The sequence below is a fragment of the Rissa tridactyla genome, chromosome 1, assembly GCF_028500815.1.
Source record: "Rissa tridactyla isolate bRisTri1 chromosome 1, bRisTri1.patW.cur.20221130, whole genome shotgun sequence".
NCBI lineage: Eukaryota > Metazoa > Chordata > Aves > Charadriiformes > Laridae > Rissa > Rissa tridactyla.
In genome coordinates this window covers 27165932-27186251 of record NC_071466.1, presented here as the reverse complement: position 1 = coordinate 27186251, position 20320 = coordinate 27165932, and the positions used below count along the sequence as shown (strand labels likewise).

Genomic DNA, 20320 nt, shown 5'->3' with positions numbered 1-20320 from the left:
CTTGATTTCTGCTAGTATTTGAATCACATAAACCAAGAAAATGAATTAATTACTGAATAGGAGAGAAACCTGGAATATTAAAGATGCCAATGTCTCTAAAATAAGGGATACAACTATTTTTTTAGTTCTGGTTCACATGTTCAGGAAGAAACATTTAATGTATCAGCATCTGAAACATGTTTTTCTACTGAATAAATAGATGTGAGCGTATTTGCAGTCTTTTGACATAGCATAAGTACACACACGTACAAAACCAAGAACATAACAATCCAGCATACCGAGAGTGTTGCTTCTTTCCTGTTATTGTACGTGTCCAGGTACTCCTGCAGTTCTAAAACACTGAACTTCAGCTTTTCAAGAAGGCCACAGGAGAGCAGCTGGAGAAACGAAATCAAAAGGGCTAGTAAATGTCACTATAGAAGAACAAAAATGTTATCAGAGTAGAAAGTATAGGAAAGACCTTGCGAAAGAATACTTAGATTTACAGATACTAATACTGAAAAATATTTCTATTTATGCAAAAATATACATAAACAGAATACTATACTGAAAACTCAATAGCAAAGGTTGCACCTATGATAATGTGGAATTGAAATTGTGTTCTGTTTATACCAGCTTTGTAGAAGACTTCCCTAAAATAACATACTGCACAAAGCTTAACTAGTTAATCTCCACAGCTGTCTGATGGCCGAAGGCACAGCTCCTGCACAGTCACAGCAGTGGCCCCAAGATTACACTTTGCAAGTTCCTACCTCTGTACTTCTGCGTGAGGCCACACTGTCCTGATATTGCCGGATCAACATGGGCCAGAATGTAAACAATGGGAAGGGCCATCTCATTCATTTCCTAATATATATTTTTATCATCCAGCTCACATCACAGTTGATTCAAATGAAACCACTAAACGATCTTTCATGCTGAACTACGTAAAAACCAGCTTTTTTCCATTTGCAGAGCCAACTGCATCCAGTAGGCACTTTTTTATATTGGTTTTTGGCACACAGGCACAACACATCATAACTATTCTATGAGTCTATGTTGCCTGTCTGCCAGTACTTACCTAATAAAATAATATGGAAAATTAATAGAAATATGTTTAAGAACAAGAAATAAAAATTAGAGATAGGAGGTGAGTACCTTTTTGACATATCTGTTCAGGAGTTGCTCAAAAGTGAAACAGCCAGTAAAGTAACACACCGCAATGCAGCACATGCCTTTTGAAAGGAATATACTCACTGTTTCTGCATCTACAAAAAGGGTGGGACATTCTGAACACGATGTTAACATCTGAGAAGACCTCACAAACTTGGAGCCTATTCCTCGCAGGTTGTCTCCCAAGTAACTAGCTGCATCGCAGGTTAGGAAGCAGAATCTTTTCTGAATATTCTGGAAAGCAAAATACAATTTATTACGTTCTTTCCTCAAGCACAAGCTTCTTTCGTTTGTAAACAAATGGCATGATTTTTTTTTCTTTGCACAATAACATGTGCAAAAGACACCATTTCCCTGTGGAGAACTGAACATCTGCTCAAGGATACTGAGTAATAGTTATTATGCTGGAGACAGTGTACAGCTGGGCAGCTGTGAAACAAATTACAGAATTCATAATAATCTACTCCTGAAACACATTATTTCTTGTAAAGATGATTCAATCTTTATAAAGCCTTTTACCCACAGGTAGCTTTTTTTTTCTTGGCTATACAGAGTTAACAGAGCTGATCACCACATTACTTTTTTCTGCCCATTCCGGGCATTGTTTTGTTAGTGTTCCATGTCAAGTGGCTAATCAGATAATATAATGGACATCCTAATGCCAAACAGCAGCATGGAAAATCAGAAAAAACCCTTTTGTTTTCCCCTGTGGGAAAAACCTTCTTACTAAAACTTTTCTGCTGCTTGGGAGGACTCCAAAATACTGTACTGCATCCGGGAATTATTCTTCTCAGAAAAATTTTTTGGTCTTCTGAGTCCTAAACCAATTTAGTCTTCCAGTAAAATACTACTGCTGGTACTTTATTTCCAGTGACTAATATATAAAGTGAAAAATAAATAAAAATAACATTTTAGTCTTGCAGGAGCTGAAATGATATTGATAAATAGACAGGAGATTTCACTGCCAAAATACATCTCACTGAGGCCAACTGCTCAGCAGGTGGGAGTAACATGAACATATTTTTAAAAATAAAAGTATGCAACATTTTTATATGATTAATTCCATGTTACCATAGGCATTTCTCTGAGGAATGTAGGTTAGGATCTGTATTGCGGTAAGCATGCCCAAATACCAATTTGGATGACAGATGGAGGTATTTAAAAGATGGGTAGACATAGTGGTTAGAGATATAGTTTAGTGGTGGTTTTTGTCAGAGTTAGGTTGAAGGTTGGATGATCTGAAAGGTCCCTTCCCACCTAGGCAATTCCATGATTCTATAGCCTGTTACTGCTCCTACACCAGAGCACTGAAGTTAAGTACCTAAACTCAGCTGAGCTGAGTTCAGACTTTCTTAATAATGGAAGCTGTTGGATTGAATGACTTTTTTCTAAAAAGCTACATAAGCCCTCACATTGTAGGTAGGGTATACATTGGCAATAATCTATAAAATGGTTAAAGAGAAACTTCCTCTACAGACCAATTTCATAACAGCTTATTTGTGAATCTCTCTCTGAAGCATCTGAACTGTCCATCTGAACACAGTTAAGATTGGATAGACTGATATTTGTCTCACTATATGTTTCTACCATCTTATTTCAACACAGAAACAAAGTGCTATACATGTCATTCAGCACATAGCTCAGATTCTCTGCTGCACTGACTCTGTAGTAGAGGCAGGGGCTCTTACTCATTACCACCAAACCAGGTAAATGATTATTTTTCTGAGAAACTAGCAGAATCATCTGAATCTCAGAACTTGGAGACAGCTGGAGAGGGACTTTTTACAAGGGTGGGTAGTGATAGGATGAGGGGCAATGGCTTCAGGCTGAAAGAGGGTAGATTTAGATTGGATATCAGGAAAAAATTTTTCACTATGAGGGTGTTGAGACCCTGGAACAGGTTGCCCAGAGAAGTTGTGGATGCCCCATCCCTGGAAGTGTTCTGGACCAGGCTGGATGGGGCTTTGAGCAACCTGTCTAGTGGGAGGTGTCCCTGCCCATGGCAGGGGGTTGGAACTGGATGATCTTTAATATCCCTTCAAACTCCAAGCATTCTATGATTCTATGATTCTATCAGTGAACTAGAAATAATTAAGAGGAAAGCCAAAGAATCACAATGGAGAGAAATAGCTACTAAGAATTGCTACTGAAAAGACTGATGTGTTTAATGCCTTCTTTTGACGTATTGCTCACAGAAAGGGCATCTGTACAGGTAACAAAGAGACATCTATGAAAACTCAGGTGAGAACAGAGCTTGCTACTAAGGGCTTGGATATTTTTACATCTTTGCAGATTAGGAAAGTTCACGCCATGACAGTTATAATGCTGGCTGAAGAGGTGTTGGAGCCATAACAAATATATTTGAAAACTCACAGAACACAGGGTGTGTAAAAAACTTGAGGAAAGTTCTTATCTCAAAAAACCACAGGAGCAAAAGAATTAAACACAAAGTCCAAGAAATGGGGGAACAGATAAGAAATGAGTAAAAGGCAGTACAGATTTGGTCAGAACAAATCATATTAAACTATTTAATTTTCATGAAAGGCTAAAATATTCTATTAGGAGGAGGTGCAATTGATAAGTTATATGTTAACTCATTTACTATCTTAGAAGTAAGGTAGAGAAATCCGGTCTAGAGCTAACTAGTGTGCAAAACCATATTCAGCAGTTAATTATCAGCAGCTCACTGTCCAATTGGAAAGATAAATTGAGCAGAATTCCAGTGGGGACTGTCTCAGGCACTAACCAAGTCCTTAATGAAAATACTGAATAATGGAATATGCAATATGCTTATTAAATGCATGGATGAGTGAGCTGCAGGTGCTGCAAACTCCGTGGAAGCCAGGATTAGAATTCAGACTGGTCTTCATAAACCGAAGAAGCGGTGCAGAGAAAAGAAAGAAGGACAAGGTTGCACACCTAGAATGAAACAGTCCACAGAGCACATTTGGATGGTGAATAACCAGGAAGGCAAAATTTTATAGAACAAGATCTGCATACTAGATTGGGTTACAAGTGGAAAATAATTAACTGTATTCTACTGTACAACAGTTAGCAGAGAGAAATTTTTAAACAGGAATACCTTCTATAAAAGAGGTAATCCTCTTATAGTCAATACTGGTAAGAACTTAGGCTGAAATACAGAACCCGTTCTTGCTTTTCATGTAATACACAGACTAACTGAAGAGAGCCCATAGCAACAGTGAGAACTTTAGAAAATATGACTTATGGAGAAGGTTGAAAGAACTAAGGTTACATAAGAGAAGTTTGGGGTAGCTGAAGCCGTGGTAATGGTCTTCAAATTTAATCAGCAACTGCAAAGAAAAGAAGAAGTACCACCGTGTATAGAACAAGAAGCCATGGACACAAAACACAGAAAATTAAGCTTTCAAGTGATAAGGAGAGTTAAGCATTGGACTGCCTTGCCTAGGAATGTTGCGAAGTTCCACCTTAGCCTAAAGTTTAAGAACAGCCTAGATAAAAAAGTTAAAAAACATTTGACCAGAATGAAAGTTATAGTTCATCCTATCCTGGGCAAGATCAGGAACATGAACTCTTCAGGTCCCTTCCAGCATACATCTACTCATGTATTTGAACAGTTCTAGTTTGTTTTATGAAAATAAATTCCTCAAAGCATTTCAGTCATGGCTTCATCCAAAGCTGACCAGTCTACTGTTTAGATTCAAGAAAACATATTCTTCCTCTACTGCTTTCCTTTTCAGATATTCAACAATCCATCTACAGCTAAGAAGATAACAGTCTTGAACAGTGTTTTAAAGTAGTAAAATGTGAAACAGCAAGAGACTGTACTTTGGTATCTATGTATAGTACTTCACTAAATATATTTATTTTGCAATTACATGGACTAGCAGTTCTATAATAAGTTATCATCTCAGCTATGTCCTTCTGGGTGCAGATCACAGTGGCTGAAATCTTTCAAGCAAGGTCTGAATGCAGTATATATTTTATAAAATGGGACTACTGTGACTAATAATGCCAACTGCCAGCATATTATGAATAGGTATATGCCTGCATATAGTTGCTGTGCATTGTGTCAATGTAAATAATAACAAAATACTCTCAAAATGTTTTCTTCTTAACCTCAGGTTTCCTCTTCTCGGAAGAGGACTTTTCGTAACAAAAGGGCTCGATTGTGGAAACTACTTGCTAGCTCTCAAATCGACTTGTCTTGGAACTGGCTGGTCTGCTGGAAGACATTAGATTTGACAGAAAACAAAAAGGCAGCCCTAAAGATAACCCAGAGATCTCTGAGCTATGACTTGTTTACAGGAAAAGTACTTCAGTAATTTCAGGAATTTTAAACAAGTTTAGCGTGTTGTGGGCAAACATCCAAGACACCATTAACTTGATGCAGACTGAAATGTAGGTGCCCTAGAAAATGCATTTCTTTCACTTCACCAAGTATTTAGTTGACAAGCTCCTCCAAACAAAGATTTTGTTTCACAGTCAAATATTTTGGCAGTACTTTGCATTGCAAGCCTAGCATATATTGGGCTTGTTTCTGAAACTTCCTGTTGGTGAGGGTCAAAAGTCTTTTAAGTTAGCAGAGGAGTAGCAAAGTTTGATGGTGCAAACACAATACAATTCCAGACAAGCTGGGGTCTTAACGAAAAAAATCTGGGAAAATAATACTCCTATGTTTTAACCCTGAAGAGGAGAACAGAGCTATTTTTATAAACTAAAAATATGGCTGGTAATGTTTAGGTCTTGTATTACACAGTATTATTGCTTTAGTTTTCAGAAGTGTGACACCAGTTCCTTTTCGCCTCTTCAAAGATAACAAAAAGGACAAATAACTCTCAAAACACTTGAACAGGGCTACTAACCTCTAGGACTGACCTAAGTGCAGAAAAGCTGAAATACATATTATGAAGAAACACAGGACTAATTTTCAAATTTGAACTGTCATGCACTCAAGTCAGCAAGTTTTTTCCTTCCAAATGGTTATTTATCAGTGTTTAAAAGAATGCCTATGAGGCACCCCTATTTACAGTGGTGTGATGTTTAAAGGAGGACACAGTGTGCAGCTAGAGAAGACATGCAATTAACTGCAGTGGAGCACAGAGGAAACGGGATGGAGAGGAGATTCTTACTGTGTGATGCTTCTTTCTTATAAGGATGTTCTTAAAGACATGAAAAGATCTTGAGATTGTATATTTATTAGCGGGGTACCCATTGCTAATAAAAAATTGTGTATTCTGAGATCATGGGTACTTAAACTCTGCGGGAAGTTACCCGGCTGCTGTGTACGCTGCTGCAGCATGCTAAATATTCTGCAGATGCCTCATATGAAGCAGAAGAAACAATTAAAAAAGGCTTTAAAACTAATTACAGGTAAAAAGAGACAGTCATTCCTTGGCGCACCTTGTACATTTGAATCCTTTTTTTTCTTATCGTTTTGCAAGATTCTTATCTTTGCGAGCATACAGTTTTAGAAAGGAGAAATATATTTCTAGTCTTCAGACTCAGTCTCTGGAACTTTCGTTACATGATGGCAGCTGGATATTTCTATTCAGGTATTAGGTATAGAATATTTAATAATGTTGATATTTACATGGGCATGGTCAGATTTCAACAGTTTCAGATGAAAGAACAGATTAACAATAGTTTGAGATGAAAAGACTTTTTTCTGTCTCTTGCAGTTATTCTTTCAGGCTGTTTGTAAAGTAGTGAAGAAAAGACTCTTTAAAATGGATCCATATTTTATAATGTTATCTCCAAACCTGTAAGTATGAGATACACACTATTTTTACGACAAAACTGGTCCTAGAAGATAATTCTGCATGAAAATCTGGTATGGCAACTCCACAGCATGCAAAATTGCAATGGTTATATACCTAGTAGTTCATTACTGGTACTACTACCAAGAACCATCCTAATTAATAGCCACACAAAATCTAAACATTTTGACTTTGTGTCTTAAACTTATTTTCTCACCTTAAACAGGGAAGAGAACACATGAAATGTATAAACTGCACAGGAACCATCAGAGTCGCACATGAGCTGGTTGATATGACTACGCCAGGCTTCTTCTGCGTCATCACATGCTGCTGGCTGAAATGCAGCAAGGATGGCAGAAAAAAAGGGCGAGGGAGGAGGGGAGGCATTTCTATCAACATCTCCAAAACTGAAGGAGGAAAAAAAAAAAAACAAAACTGCGATGAAAGAAGAATACCAAGGAGGTGTCAGATAAAATACACTGTAACAGACAGACATAATCACAGGAACAATTACAGCACCTTTCTAAAAATATTCATGAACTTTCAAATTACTTTTGAGGGTTGGCAAGACGTTGGCTACAATGAGAAAAACCTCCAAATCAGAATCCCTGTCTTCAGGCCATTATCACCTATCTTCCTCCATCCCAGAATACTTGAATTGTTTTATTGTACCATCATTTGGAGGAAGGCGTCTGAAACGTCACAGGAGGATAAAGCCCATGAAGAAGAACTCCTCAGCATGTACAAACATTATATACACTGACCTGTTTAGTTCCCCCCCAGTGTAATGGATTGGAGAAGATCCATCCCTTCTCCACACTGTTCTTAGGACAGAGCGTTATTTTGGCACTCCATGGTCAGTGAAACCAGCCGACTACCATTTTCAAAGGGTACCAAGCTACTTCATCTTGCGTATTATCCTTTGGGATGGAGAAATACTTCCTATGGCTTTCAAGAACAGGAACTGTTATTCTGAAACGCGTGGCACACAGACAGAGCGCCAGCTTCCTTATATATCCTCATTCCTTTCCTTTCCCTAAATACGGGCTAGTTGCAGTCTAACCCAGCATCCAAAATCTGAAAGAGCTCTACAAGGCATGGAAAAACCTTGATGCCTTGTTGCACCATATACTGGGGTCCAGACATGTTCACCAGCAGCCTCAAGAGTATACAGAAGGGATTTTAGACAATATTGGCAATATTGTGACTTCCTTATGATCCATAAGAAATCAGAAGGATGAATACATGGCTGATCTGTTGAACAGCTAACTAAGCAGTATTTCCATTGCTGCGAATCTTTAAAAATCCTTTTTTTCTTTTGATTAAGTATATTACATACATATAATTACTAACTGCATTGATGTATGTAAAAATCATATATTGTTTTTCCTAGAAGGAAGATTTTGGGTGGGTTTTTTTGAGTTGTGTGAAAATTATGCAGGTAATTAGGGCATTGTCTTCTCACTGCTCTAAACTCATGAGAATTTTGTAACTCCTGTGGCCAAAACACCCTTTCCATTAACTATCACCTTGTTACCACTTCCTTGTACAGTGTAAAAGAACTTTTATGAGTAATAGTATATACAAGTACCTAGCAAGAGCAAATTGTTCCAGCCTGTCAACTTTCTCTTCAGTTTCTGTCATATCCAGGCTAAGGCTATCACTGCATTCAAATGCTCCAGGGAGTTCATTTGTAGATCCTGAAAGGTCATCCTCATGGACTGCTGTATCCTGTTCTTCATGTACAGCTTCAGCCTAGGGGAGTGAATGATGATGTCTTAGAAATCAGCAAATTAATAAGTTAATTCCACGAATACACAGAAAGCATTTAATGAAAAAAACCAACACCCGACAACATGTTAAATTGCACAGATATAAAGTCACAGATTATATGACATTAATTTAGTTACACTTCTTCAAAAATGCTTTGTTCACTTAACTTGCTGTCTTGGATCAATATTATTTTTAAGGCATTTCTTCAATTTAATTTGTCTAGCAAAGAATTTCAGTTTTCAATGCATTTGGCAACACAGCAGGGAGGTTCAGGAAAAACAGTAGGGTTCTTGTTACTGTCAGGCTGTCCTTGTAACTTATTACTTTTTAGTGTCCAAGAGTGTATTAAAGTCTCTTAAAATATACGGAAAACAATCACCGTCTGCAAGACGATATGCGTGTTTAGAACTGAGAATTATTTTTAGCATGTTCATTTACATAATAACTTCCATTCAAGAGGAATCCAAAGAGGTCATTAAAAGGATTATACATCTATCATTTCCTTCCTTTTACATCCACTAGCACCTAAAGGTCTTGATTTCTTTTTGAAACTTTGAAATTTCTCTCGCATTTTTAGTCTGAGCAAATTTTGTTTCAGTTTTAATCTTTTGGCTTTTGTCTGCATCATCCATAGCATCCTGCAAAGCAGTTCCTGTAGGGATGACGGCAGTGGGTAGCTCAAATTCTATCTTTTCTGTTTGGGAAATATCTCATAAGGTGTATGTTTGTGCACATATGCATATGTGCATGTCCATACGTGTGCTGGGAGCTGGTAGGGAGGGAAATCCATGGCAAGTGGAATTAAAATAGAAAAGTGGCCTTCTTCAGGTTACCGGACCTGCTTGGATCCTACAGATAAATTCTGGGGATTTGTATTTCTTAAAATTAAACAAGACTTGTATCAGAAAAGACAGGATCTGAAATTAAGCAGGAGAAAGGGGTTTTGGTTTCTTTCATTTTCTAAGTGAATGGGATAGGAATATTTCTGAGTCCAGGGTGGACGAAATGAATTAGAGCACAAACCATCTTGAAAAGAGAAATGAAAGCTATATGGCTGAATTACCAGAATAGGAACCAGAGCAACTGGCAAGAAGTGTAAATGTTTCATGCTTCTTCAAGAAGCAGTTAACCACTTCCAAATATGAAATATTAGCTTGAAAGAACCATTAGCTTGTTCACTACAATGCCAGTGTTTGTGTGAGGAAAACACATTTTCATGGGACAGGGTAAGGGAGGAAGAGAGGAAGCAAACACTTCCCACTCATTGGAGTCCAATACAATGACCCAAAATAAAAAAAGTGGACTTCGAATAGTCATGAAGGATTGCAGTACTCTTCCAGAAATCGGTGAGTTTAGATAACTTGAAAAATATATAAAATAGCATAATCTGAATCTTTGTATCCCTCATAGCATTATCCATCACTGCCTTCTAATCCCTTATACGTACTACCTTAATTATTGTGATCACTATCTTTAATAGAAAATAAGTTTAACTAATCTCATGCTGTTAACAGTAATACCTTGGTTTTGACACTGAAACATTTGAGAAGTGGACAACTTAATCAGTCTGGTGCTCTCATTCACTGCATCTATTTAAATGTTAAGCAGATATTTTTGGTTTTGCTTATGATGCAACAAATAAGCATTTTTGTTCAGCACTAAAGAAGTAACAAAAATTTTCCTCTGCATTGCTGACATGCCATCAGGTCTCTGAAAATAAGAACTCAGAGGAAAAGAGAAACAGGAAAGAGCTCAGAGTTTGTGTTAGCAAATTAAGTAAAAAATATCTAGGTGCAAGTTTCAAGTTTTCTGACTAAAAATTGGATGACTTCTTCCTTGAATTTGTTTATACTGACTCCAAATTGTTTTGAGTGAAAATAGCGAAGTATGCATGCTAGAAGAAAATATCTTTGAGGCAAAAAACACTAAGGCAACATTCTTTCTAAAGCTTACCAATTCAAACATCTTTGTAATACTGGCAAATCCTTGTCAACTTGGGTTATGTATTTCACCAATATCAAACCTGTCCCAGGACTAGCTGAATTTGCCTGTCAGTCCCACAAGAAACTGCTGTGATTTTACATTCTTCACTCATTTACTTTTTCCAAAGCTTTTCATTTTTTGATGAACACTGGCACATGGGGACACTAAAGAAATGCTCCCAGTTCTAAAGATTCTAAAACCCCAGGCATATATGAAACTCATGAACTGTGATTTGCAATTCTTAATGTACATACCAATAGCTACTGCAGCTGGATGCGTGAGATTAGCCGCAGTCACCACCTGCAAACGTATCTGTTCTGACTGCAGCTTCCTGACTGAAATTCTGCCAACTTCTGCTGCTTATGGTTGCTATGTGGTAACTTGTCTACCAACAGTTGTTTTGACAAATGATAATGAGTTTACCTTTCCCACAACCGTTATTTTGAGAGGTTCCCCTCCTTTCTCTATCCTTATCCACATTTCTCTCCTGCTGTCCTTTCTTCCCCCTGGTGAGGTTTCTGGCACAAACAATTTGTTCAATATTCAGCACAATTCCAACCTCCTTTTCTATGACCTCTTCACTAGAAGTTACCATTACTTCTGTTATATGCAGTGCTAGCAGTACGGTATCAATTTTTTGCGTGGTTGCATTTGGAGGGCACCACGGGCAAGAACTGGAATGAAAGCTGATGATTACGCAAGACATATTCTTCCCTTGCCCCATTCCCTTACACTGCTTTTTCTGCAGAAGTCACCCAATTTACACGTGACAGAGAAAGCCTTACTGGTAAGAGAACAGTGTCATAAAGCCACTAACCCCCACAAACACCCCACCCCAGATTATATTTCTGGAGAGACATTTGAGAGGAGTAGGTTCACCTGATCTCCCACAAACAAGTATTACTAAACAAAAAATTAAAGAAACAGTCCCCACACTGATAATCATTTACCAACCTTACTGTATGTTCATCTTCTGATACAATTCTCTGAAAAACTGTGCTGAACTGTTGTAGCCTTGCAAATCCTACCTTCCCACCACCACCCCACACCCCCCCGCAAGACAGCTTAATATTGTGGTCATGAATTTAAAATTTCTGAGTGTCTGCCAAAAGGCAAGAACAGAATCCAGTGCACACAACTGTACAATAGGTTCCCACATACAAAAAAATCTCAGAGAATACACGCATACACCCACCACATGAGTTGGCATATCTTTCTTTTCAATCAGCATGAAGAACAAAAGACTATTCCCTTAGGGTTGTAACTTGCAGCCAGTTTTGTCTTCCAAAGAGCTTGTAGTATCTTGGTGCATAGGTAATGCAATATAATTAAGAAACAATAAATAAAATCTCTTCATGAAGAAAGTGTAAGTAGACAGGAAAGGATATGAATGTGCAGGAGCACATTAATGTTTTGTACTATGCCATTACATGCAGGAAGTCAGAATGTACTTGCTTTCACAGATCAAACCCTTCATGAAAGTGTAAGTAAAATAAACTTGTAAAAGTGTAAAGTAAAATACAGTCCAGTTGGAAAAGAAAGTAAAAATGTATTCACCTTGGATCCTTCAGACACTTGGAGATTATTCATATCGGGCAAAGACACATCAAAGCTGGATGTTCCTATATTAAAATGATGAGGGTCTGCTGAGGTTGTGTCACATGATGTAGAAAGTGAGTCAATATGATTTGTATCTTCAGATGGGGAAAGAGTTATAATCTGTTTAAAAGACCACAAAAGCACAGAACTGAGTATACAGCTACCCACTATACACTGCATTTATGAACATGCAAAGCAGACATGTCTTAAGGGTCTGCGATGGTGGCTCTCTTAGTTTCTACACGCGGATGTATTATAACCCTTTCAACGTTTCTATCATAAAAATTGTATGCAAACATCCTAGAAGTGAACAATGAAAACTTGACACAGTTTACCAAACTGGAGTCTTATCCTATTTCTTTAAATATTAGATACATCAGAAAGATTTGCTACTGGCCAATTGTGCAAAATTGTCACATGGTAATTTGTGGAAAAAAGGGCAAATAATCAGATCTGATGTTTCCTGTGTTTTGAACTTTGCATTAAAATTCCTGTTTACATTTGCAAAAAAGGAAAAATCAAGCAGTGACAAAACACTGCATTCCGTGCCACCCCCCCAGTTTCAGCTGATTAAATTGCACCTGGGCGAGAGGAAACTAAAAACCCAGCTTATTTAAAAACACAACCCTTTCTTTTCTTAAATTGCAAGTTTGCAACGTACTAGGTCTGAGTTCTCCAAGATTTGGCTGGTGGTCAGGTCCTCCTCCTCCGATGACTCATCCGAATCCTCACGGTTCATTTTGTTCAGGCTGGGCGTGCTCCCCGAGAGCTGGCTCTCTTCCAGCAGCTGCATGTCACACTTGTCCAGGCTATCCAGGGACCGTCTGCGTACTCCCCAGTTGAAGTTGTCCATGCTCTCCCCCTGAAATCAGATACAGGGTCAGCTTCCTTGAGTTGAAACTCATCACGTACAAACCACTAATCATTAGATCAAAGTTAGCTCAAGAAAGATCTTGATGTAAAAATACAATACAAACTTGATATAAGCATTACTTTGATTGTTTACCTGGAGATAAGAGCAGAAGCATGGAAATGACAGTTAAATGAAGATTCATTCTTTTCAGTATTAGATGTTTTTCATGCATTTGCTGATTTAGGAATTCGTTTTTGTAAGTCCACATATACACATGCCTCAATGCCAGTAGAGCAATGACAGGCAAAGAAAAGTTTGGAAGCAATTTTAAAGGATTTTCCCATAATGTTTAAAAATATTAGTAGCACAGTTCATAGCAATGGTTCAGTTGTGAAACACATGTTAAAGATTTTAGATTCTTTTCATTATATACATAACCATAATGATGAGTTAAGGTAGATTTGAATGAACCCTTCATTTAGCATGCAAAATGCAATAGATAAAGCAGCACAGCTTTTAAAACTTTTATTCTAGGCCCATATAGCTTATTTTTGTAACTTGAATTTATTTGAATTATTTGAAACTATACTCTGAGAATAACCTGATTAGTACTGACTGAGATTTCACTTTTTAAACAAGACCAGTCAAATGGACCAAACATTTTATATAAGTATCCCATTGCAGTTTTGGGTATTTTACCTAGTGTGAAAGTCCTCAACCTTACATCAACACAGGAAGGAAATTTATAAAGAAAAACATTTCTTTTCAAGGTTCAGGGATGACTGCTTAAAACAAGACTCTGTGAGATGCAACTTAAACAAGCAAACCAACTTCCAGTTGACAGTGATCTTTTAAATATAAATTTCACAAAAATATAGTTCTGCCTAAGAAAATCATAAATATTCCCATCAAATCACTGATTTTGAGTATCTCCTGGGCTTACGCACATTAAAATTATGCACAATCATAGAGAAAGAGATCTCAGTTCAGTAAGGTCCCTTAAGCAGATTTGTAATTTTAAACACCTGAGTAATCCCCATTCAGGACTACTCGGACATTTACTGAATGGGGACTAAACTGCATAAAGTGCAATTAATTCAATTGCAGTCTTACCTCCTTAACAATCAACAAATTTCACAAATAGATCTTATTTTGCATCATTGCCCTTTAATACAATGGACTGTGGAATATGATTAGAAAGAGGGAAAGTTCAGTTTCATGACTCTAAGCTTACTGTTCATGAACAAATATGAGGAAAAAAGAAAAAAAATTTTTGGGGAAAAGACAATCCAAAAATGCAAGAATGGCAATCTACAAGAACATTTAGAATTAAGGAATGCACCATATTCAAAAGCAAATGAACATGAAATTGTTATGAAGCCAAACACATTATTGGAAGAGCCCTGTATTTTCATCCTGGGACTGGGATCATATGGTAGTTTTGTGCGGGAAGAGAACCAAACACATCTAAGATTTAAGAAATGAGGTCTCTCTGAATCATAAAAATGACCATTCAGTTCCCACCTATTTTTTTTAACAAATTGTTTTGTTGTCCATCCTCCTCCACAAAGGCTGGAGGACACATGCAGCAATGAGACATCCTCCACAAACACACCAGTTACTGAACTAACAAATGACAAAATGACATAAATAAGCAAGCAAGCAAAGATGACTGTCATCACACCCTGATCCTCGTGATGCCTACTACAGCTATCAGTAAACTTTGCAGCCCATGCCTGTGGGAATATTTCTTGTTGCAGTTTCGTTCTGCAATTTCTGAAAGAAGGAAGCCAGCAAAAAGAAGAAAAATGAAAAGGGACACTTCCAGAGCATGCAGTTAGAAGGGGGAGTGAATTAAAAGTGAGGGAAAAGGATAAGGGAGATGAAACACAGTACAACCCAAATCACCCATAGTATTTGGGTTAAAGTAAGGTTGCTACTGGGGCACCCAGAATCATATTGAATTCAAAAGAGAGGTCAACACATGCGTACAAAGACGGACTTGTTTTTTTTATAGTCTGTTAAGCAATCTTTCTTTCACAGTTAACAAGAAGGAGGGAAGATGTATTTGAGAGGCTGTTCATTTTTATCTACATGGGGAGCAAAGCTATCTCCTATCTGAAGAGCCACCGGTAACAAACATCAATTCAAAAGAAAACAGTCACATATTGTAAATGTGTTTGGCCAGCAGCGAGCAGGTACCACATAAGACTTCCCTCAATCAGCAGCCTCTGGTAAAGGAGTGGACGTGCCCTTGCAGCCACTTTAAACATTACAACCACCACCCAGGGGAAAGGAGAGACACAGAAAAGGCAGCAAAAAGGGAAGTAACCTGATGTGGGGGAAAGCAGCGTAGCTCTTCAACAGAGCCGGTAAGAATCATGCAAAACCTCTTTCATGCAAGTTTTTATCCTTATTGTATTGACTAAGTATGCAAAGTTAGTGGAGTGGCACAAATATTGTAGGGCATAGGTAAAAGTATTGTGGAACTGCAGAGGAAGGCACTATTTCCATACATTTGTATCTTTTAGAGCACAGGTATTTTGAGACAAAGATTTCTGGGGGGTTGTATCTGCCTAATAACTGACATACAAACTATCAGAAACAAATATGCAAAACATTGTTGTTCCTGAATTTTGTATCATTTGTACAATTTATTACAATTCTCTATCATTTCAGTTCTCTCTATACATTGATGAACTGCAAGTTTAGGTCCCAAACTGGCAACCACTGATGTGCCTTTTCAGTTTTCTTCACAGGGTAAGTGAGTCCAGCAAAGTTGGTAGGAGTATACAGCTGAATTAAGCCAAGCTGTATGGATTAATTAATTTATTCACTTAAATTCAGTCTGGGGGGCAATGATGTAAACTTTCTGAAGAGGTCTCAGGTATCAGCTTTATCAAGATGCTAACAGGAGCCAATATACCACAACTGAAAAGATGGAAATGATATATAATTTGCCCATGGAAACAAATGGCCCAAACTTTACTATATTTTAAATAATGAAGTTTTTCTTTTGTTTCAAGATGTTATTTAGGCATAAAGATGCTAAAAGGAGAAATGGCTCAATTTGAAAAATGCTGATACTAGAATTATGATATGTTAAAATTTGTGAACTGTTGAACATGTCAAAAATAAACTTAAAATGAAGCAGAATTTTTAAAAAAGACCTCAAAAATATTTCTAATACAAGATAAAAAATGAAGCACCTGTCAGAAGTGCAAGCACACACACGCCCACCCACCTACGCACAGACTGAAGAAGGGGAGGGCAACAACAAAACTACGATGTTATTCTATAGTACAAATTTGCAAGAAGGCATAACATATGCTGGCACATCTGAGTTCAAGTAGCATTCTTACCTGAAGTTCCTGGATAGCAGATATAACAGATAGAAAAACAAATAGAAAGAATCTATGTAAAATTACTGTATTACAGACATCATAGACAAACATTTGCCTACAGTTGTAACTAATATTATCACAGAAACTTCAACTCTTCAGCCTATCATTCAAGTTTGAAAATAATCATTACTTGCTTTGACATCTTTATGAAATTTCAAACACATACATCTTGTGGTCTGGGGATGTTACAAGCATCACTGGCCTGTTTAAATCATAAGTGTTTTTTTGAAAGACTGCGCTCTTGCTAGCTTAAGTTTTCTAACACTGTTTTATTCATGTTTATGAAAATATCAAATTCAGAACTGATGTTAAGGATACAGTTTTAACTCACTCATTAGAGAAGGAGCCTCTTACACCAGGTTTGAATTTGGCTAAAGTATCTACTTATTTAAAACAGTAGTAAGTCAGTCTGGACTAAGCCTTGGAATGCAAGGTCTCAGATCCATGGCAATTTAAAAACTGTATTAAGTGAAAGACTACATTTTTCATTTTATTTCACATAAAAATAGAGAAGCTTAGTATCTCTTCCACGACCAATTTAAGACAATCAGTGTATCAATTAATTTAGGCCTCAGTCTTGAAGTCAGGCACACATATAAAAAAAAAAAACTTTGCAGGGTCACAGTCCATGAAGGTAAACTCATTTTGACAGGAATTGTTCTGCACAATTATATATAATCTGTGTATGGTTTTAAATGGTGAAGAGAAAGAAGAAATTCCTGAATTTCACTGGACAAAAAAAATCATCCTGTGATATTTAGTCAAAATTGCAGTCCCAAGTCCTTTTAATATCTTGAAAGTATTTAAAACACAGAAATGATTGCACAAACAACCTGGCAATTGCTGTTTTGTCATTTATCATTGTTTGGAACATTAAAGGTCCTTGATAATATTTGGCTAATGTATTTTCAACCATTGATGCCAACTGCCTTTTTTTTTTTTGTTTTTTTTTTTTAGTAAAGCCATGGGCAGTTGCGAGCCAAAATTGCTATATTTTGATACAGAGATTCCTGACTTGGAAAATAAGGAGTCTGCAACATCTCTTTTCGTTCCTTCACCCTTTCTCTTCATTGGAAAAAGAATTAAAATTCAGATGTACATGAGTTCACACCTAAGGGGTCTGTTTACCTTAAAATCATTTTATTACTGTAATTTAACTAGGGAGAAAACTGATTAATTCTTCTCGTACACATGTTCTTCTCTGTGCTAAGAGCAATGCCTGAGAGAATTCATGTTAAAATTGAGTCCAGATTATGACAAGACAATTTATTAAACTGTTAGGTTTGGTGAACATCTGCACCTTAATTACTTCAAAAGAGCTAACGACTTCTGAACTTTTAAATAGCAACAAAATTGTTAGACTTGTTTGGCAATGAACATTCATTTTTGGCCTTTCCCACCCAAAGAGAAAGAAATACTCCAAGTTTGACATGAGCAAGGTTAAAGGGCGTAGCCCCCCCAAAATTCAGCAGTTCTTCAGCTTTTTCCCTTCAGCAGTTTCAGCTCAAGGTGAGCTGACAGGCGTCACCTGTCAAGGCTTGATCTGGGCCCTCAGGGTTCTGTTTATCTCCTGTGTGAAATGATGAAATCACAGACACCTCAGCAGAGTGGAAGGTACATCTCTAATTGTTACTGATTTCACCAGCAGTTGCAGGAGTAACAACAGCCCAAGGGCTGTTCATTTTTTGGAGGGTTTGCAACAATTGCATTTTATGGGTTTTTAATCAGCAAATATATTTTTGTTAACAATTTAGACGTTTAAAAACTCTATTTAAAATTAAAAGTAAATTCACTGAAAAGGTACTAGAGGAGAGGCTTTATCTTCCAGTAACAGTTTTGCGGTGTTTCCTAGAGTAGATTCAGAAAGGAAGGGTGTGGTAGCCTCTTACTGTTATGCTACTGAAATAAACACTAAGTGAACATTATAAATAATCTGAACTCAAAACTAAGTTTATAGTTACACAGTTAAAGTTTTATGTTACAAAGAGTATAGCGTTTAGTAGCAAGAATATGAAACTGTTTTAATAAAAAAGCTGTTTCAGAGAAAATATACTGTACCTCCCCATCTTCCAGCTCAACATCTAGGAAATCAAAGTCCCTAAAGACTCTGAATTGTTGTTCACTGTTTGAATCATCCATGTTCTCCTGCTCCCTTGTTCCGTCTTCTGAAGACACCAAGCTCGTCTGGTGCTCAATCAGATCCAAATCACCACAGGAAGAAAAAATTACCTACAATTCAAAGGATTTCTCTTGTAACAAACTGTTCCCTCCGGTTGTTTCTTCCCAAAAGCTGTAATTGGTTATTCAGAAGACTGTATTTCCAGTACACACCTAATTCCTTCACTGAGTATTTTTAGAACACTCTTTATTATTTATGTTGGACAGGTGCCTTCAGATTAAACTTGTACAAAGAAACAACTTCATGCTGCAGGAACACGTCCAAGAATATTACAGCTACCTCCTAATGGCTGCAGACTGATGTTGCCTGGATGTTTGTATACATTTATAGGAACAAAATTCAGAGAATTTAGCAAAGAAAGTACTGTTAAGGGGATGAGCTAGTAAGTAAAAAAAGTCTCTAGTTAAAAGTGATGTTCTAAAATATGTCAAGATTAGAAAACACAAGCAGCTATAATTTTTCCTTTCCTACTAAAAATAATTATTCTGCAATTGAGTTGTGAAAATGCAACGGTCCCTATCTTGCAGAAATGAAGGACCTTTTCACCAGAATACAAGTGACATACAACGTATTCAAAAACATTCAGAAATTTTCCTTTCTCTGTAGAAAATATTTAATGACTATTTTAAGAGCTTCCTACCCTGGATGATCTATTGCTCATTTCCTGGCACCAGATAATATTAATTTTTAAAAAGTAACATTAGAACTACTATCTAATGGAAAAATCAGACACTCCCCCCATAGTTTTATTTCTGTAATTTAATTTTTTACTTTATAAAGACTCTAGATTGGTAATAGCAAAGGTCATTACTCTCTGCCCACTGAGACGGCATAAGTAAAACCTACAGCATCACAGATCTCTCACAGCAAAACCGTACATAGCTCTGTAAGTCAATTGCCTTTAAGTGAGAGGGCCATTCACGCACTGGTCTATATGCTGAGAAATGCAGCGTGGGCCAGTACAAATGACAATGACGGTAATGTGACATGAAACTGCAAATCAGGTCAGCAGCTCTGGGAAACTTCATTTTTAAAGTTTAGGACACAATGAAACAAAGAAATAGTCAACATAAGGCTACTTACTGAAGGGTTTTTACTCAGCCCAACTTCCTGACCACACAGAGAAAGGACATGCACCAGCTTTTCCTTTGTCCTTTTCTAGAAAACAAGATGTTTCTCAAGTGAGCGTTTTTCTAACCACACATTCTCCTGGTGGCTAGAAACATACATTAACGATTTTTAATTAGGAGGAACCAACCAAAGAATTAGTCATTAAGTACTCAAAGGGTTGCTTTCAGAGCAACTATGCATACAAGGAAACATAAAAATAGCTGTTAACGATTTTGGTGTTTATTATTTTTATATTAGCCTATTAACGCTATTGAGCATAATAAGGAAACATTGGATCCTGTGCATCACTTCCAAAGGACAGTTCAGAAGCTTAAAAATAAAGCACATGCATAGTTATTTTTTGCAGAATTGGGCCTGAGTCACCGCTATTTAATCTGCTTTATTTAAAAAAAAAGCAACAAATAAATTTATTCGGCATGGTTTTATTTTAATTGGCAGACAACTAAAATCAATAAGGTAATCAAACATCACTTTTAGGAAAATTGTTCCAAGGAATTCTTTTTAC

At 37.0% G+C, this 20320-nt stretch overlaps 1 protein-coding gene across 13 annotated transcripts in view; it reads right to left on the bottom strand.

The window, feature by feature from the left end:
- The window catches only part of FRY (FRY microtubule binding protein), a 252364-nt gene that overhangs the window by 13649 nt on the left and 218395 nt on the right, over positions 1–20320 (bottom strand). For all 13 annotated transcript variants that reach the window (XM_054201901.1, XM_054201922.1, XM_054201892.1 and 10 more), the window contains 8 exons: positions 19768–19842; positions 18564–18734; positions 12910–13110; positions 12207–12368; positions 8485–8648; positions 7111–7300; positions 1237–1386; positions 279–377 (listed from right to left, as the gene is read on the bottom strand). In XM_054201901.1, coding sequence (XP_054057876.1) covers positions 279–377; positions 1237–1386; positions 7111–7300; positions 8485–8648; positions 12207–12368; positions 12910–13110; positions 18564–18734; positions 19768–19842 — 1212 coding nt within the window. The remainder of the gene's footprint in view (positions 1–278; positions 378–1236; positions 1387–7110; positions 7301–8484; positions 8649–12206; positions 12369–12909; positions 13111–18563; positions 18735–19767; positions 19843–20320) is intronic.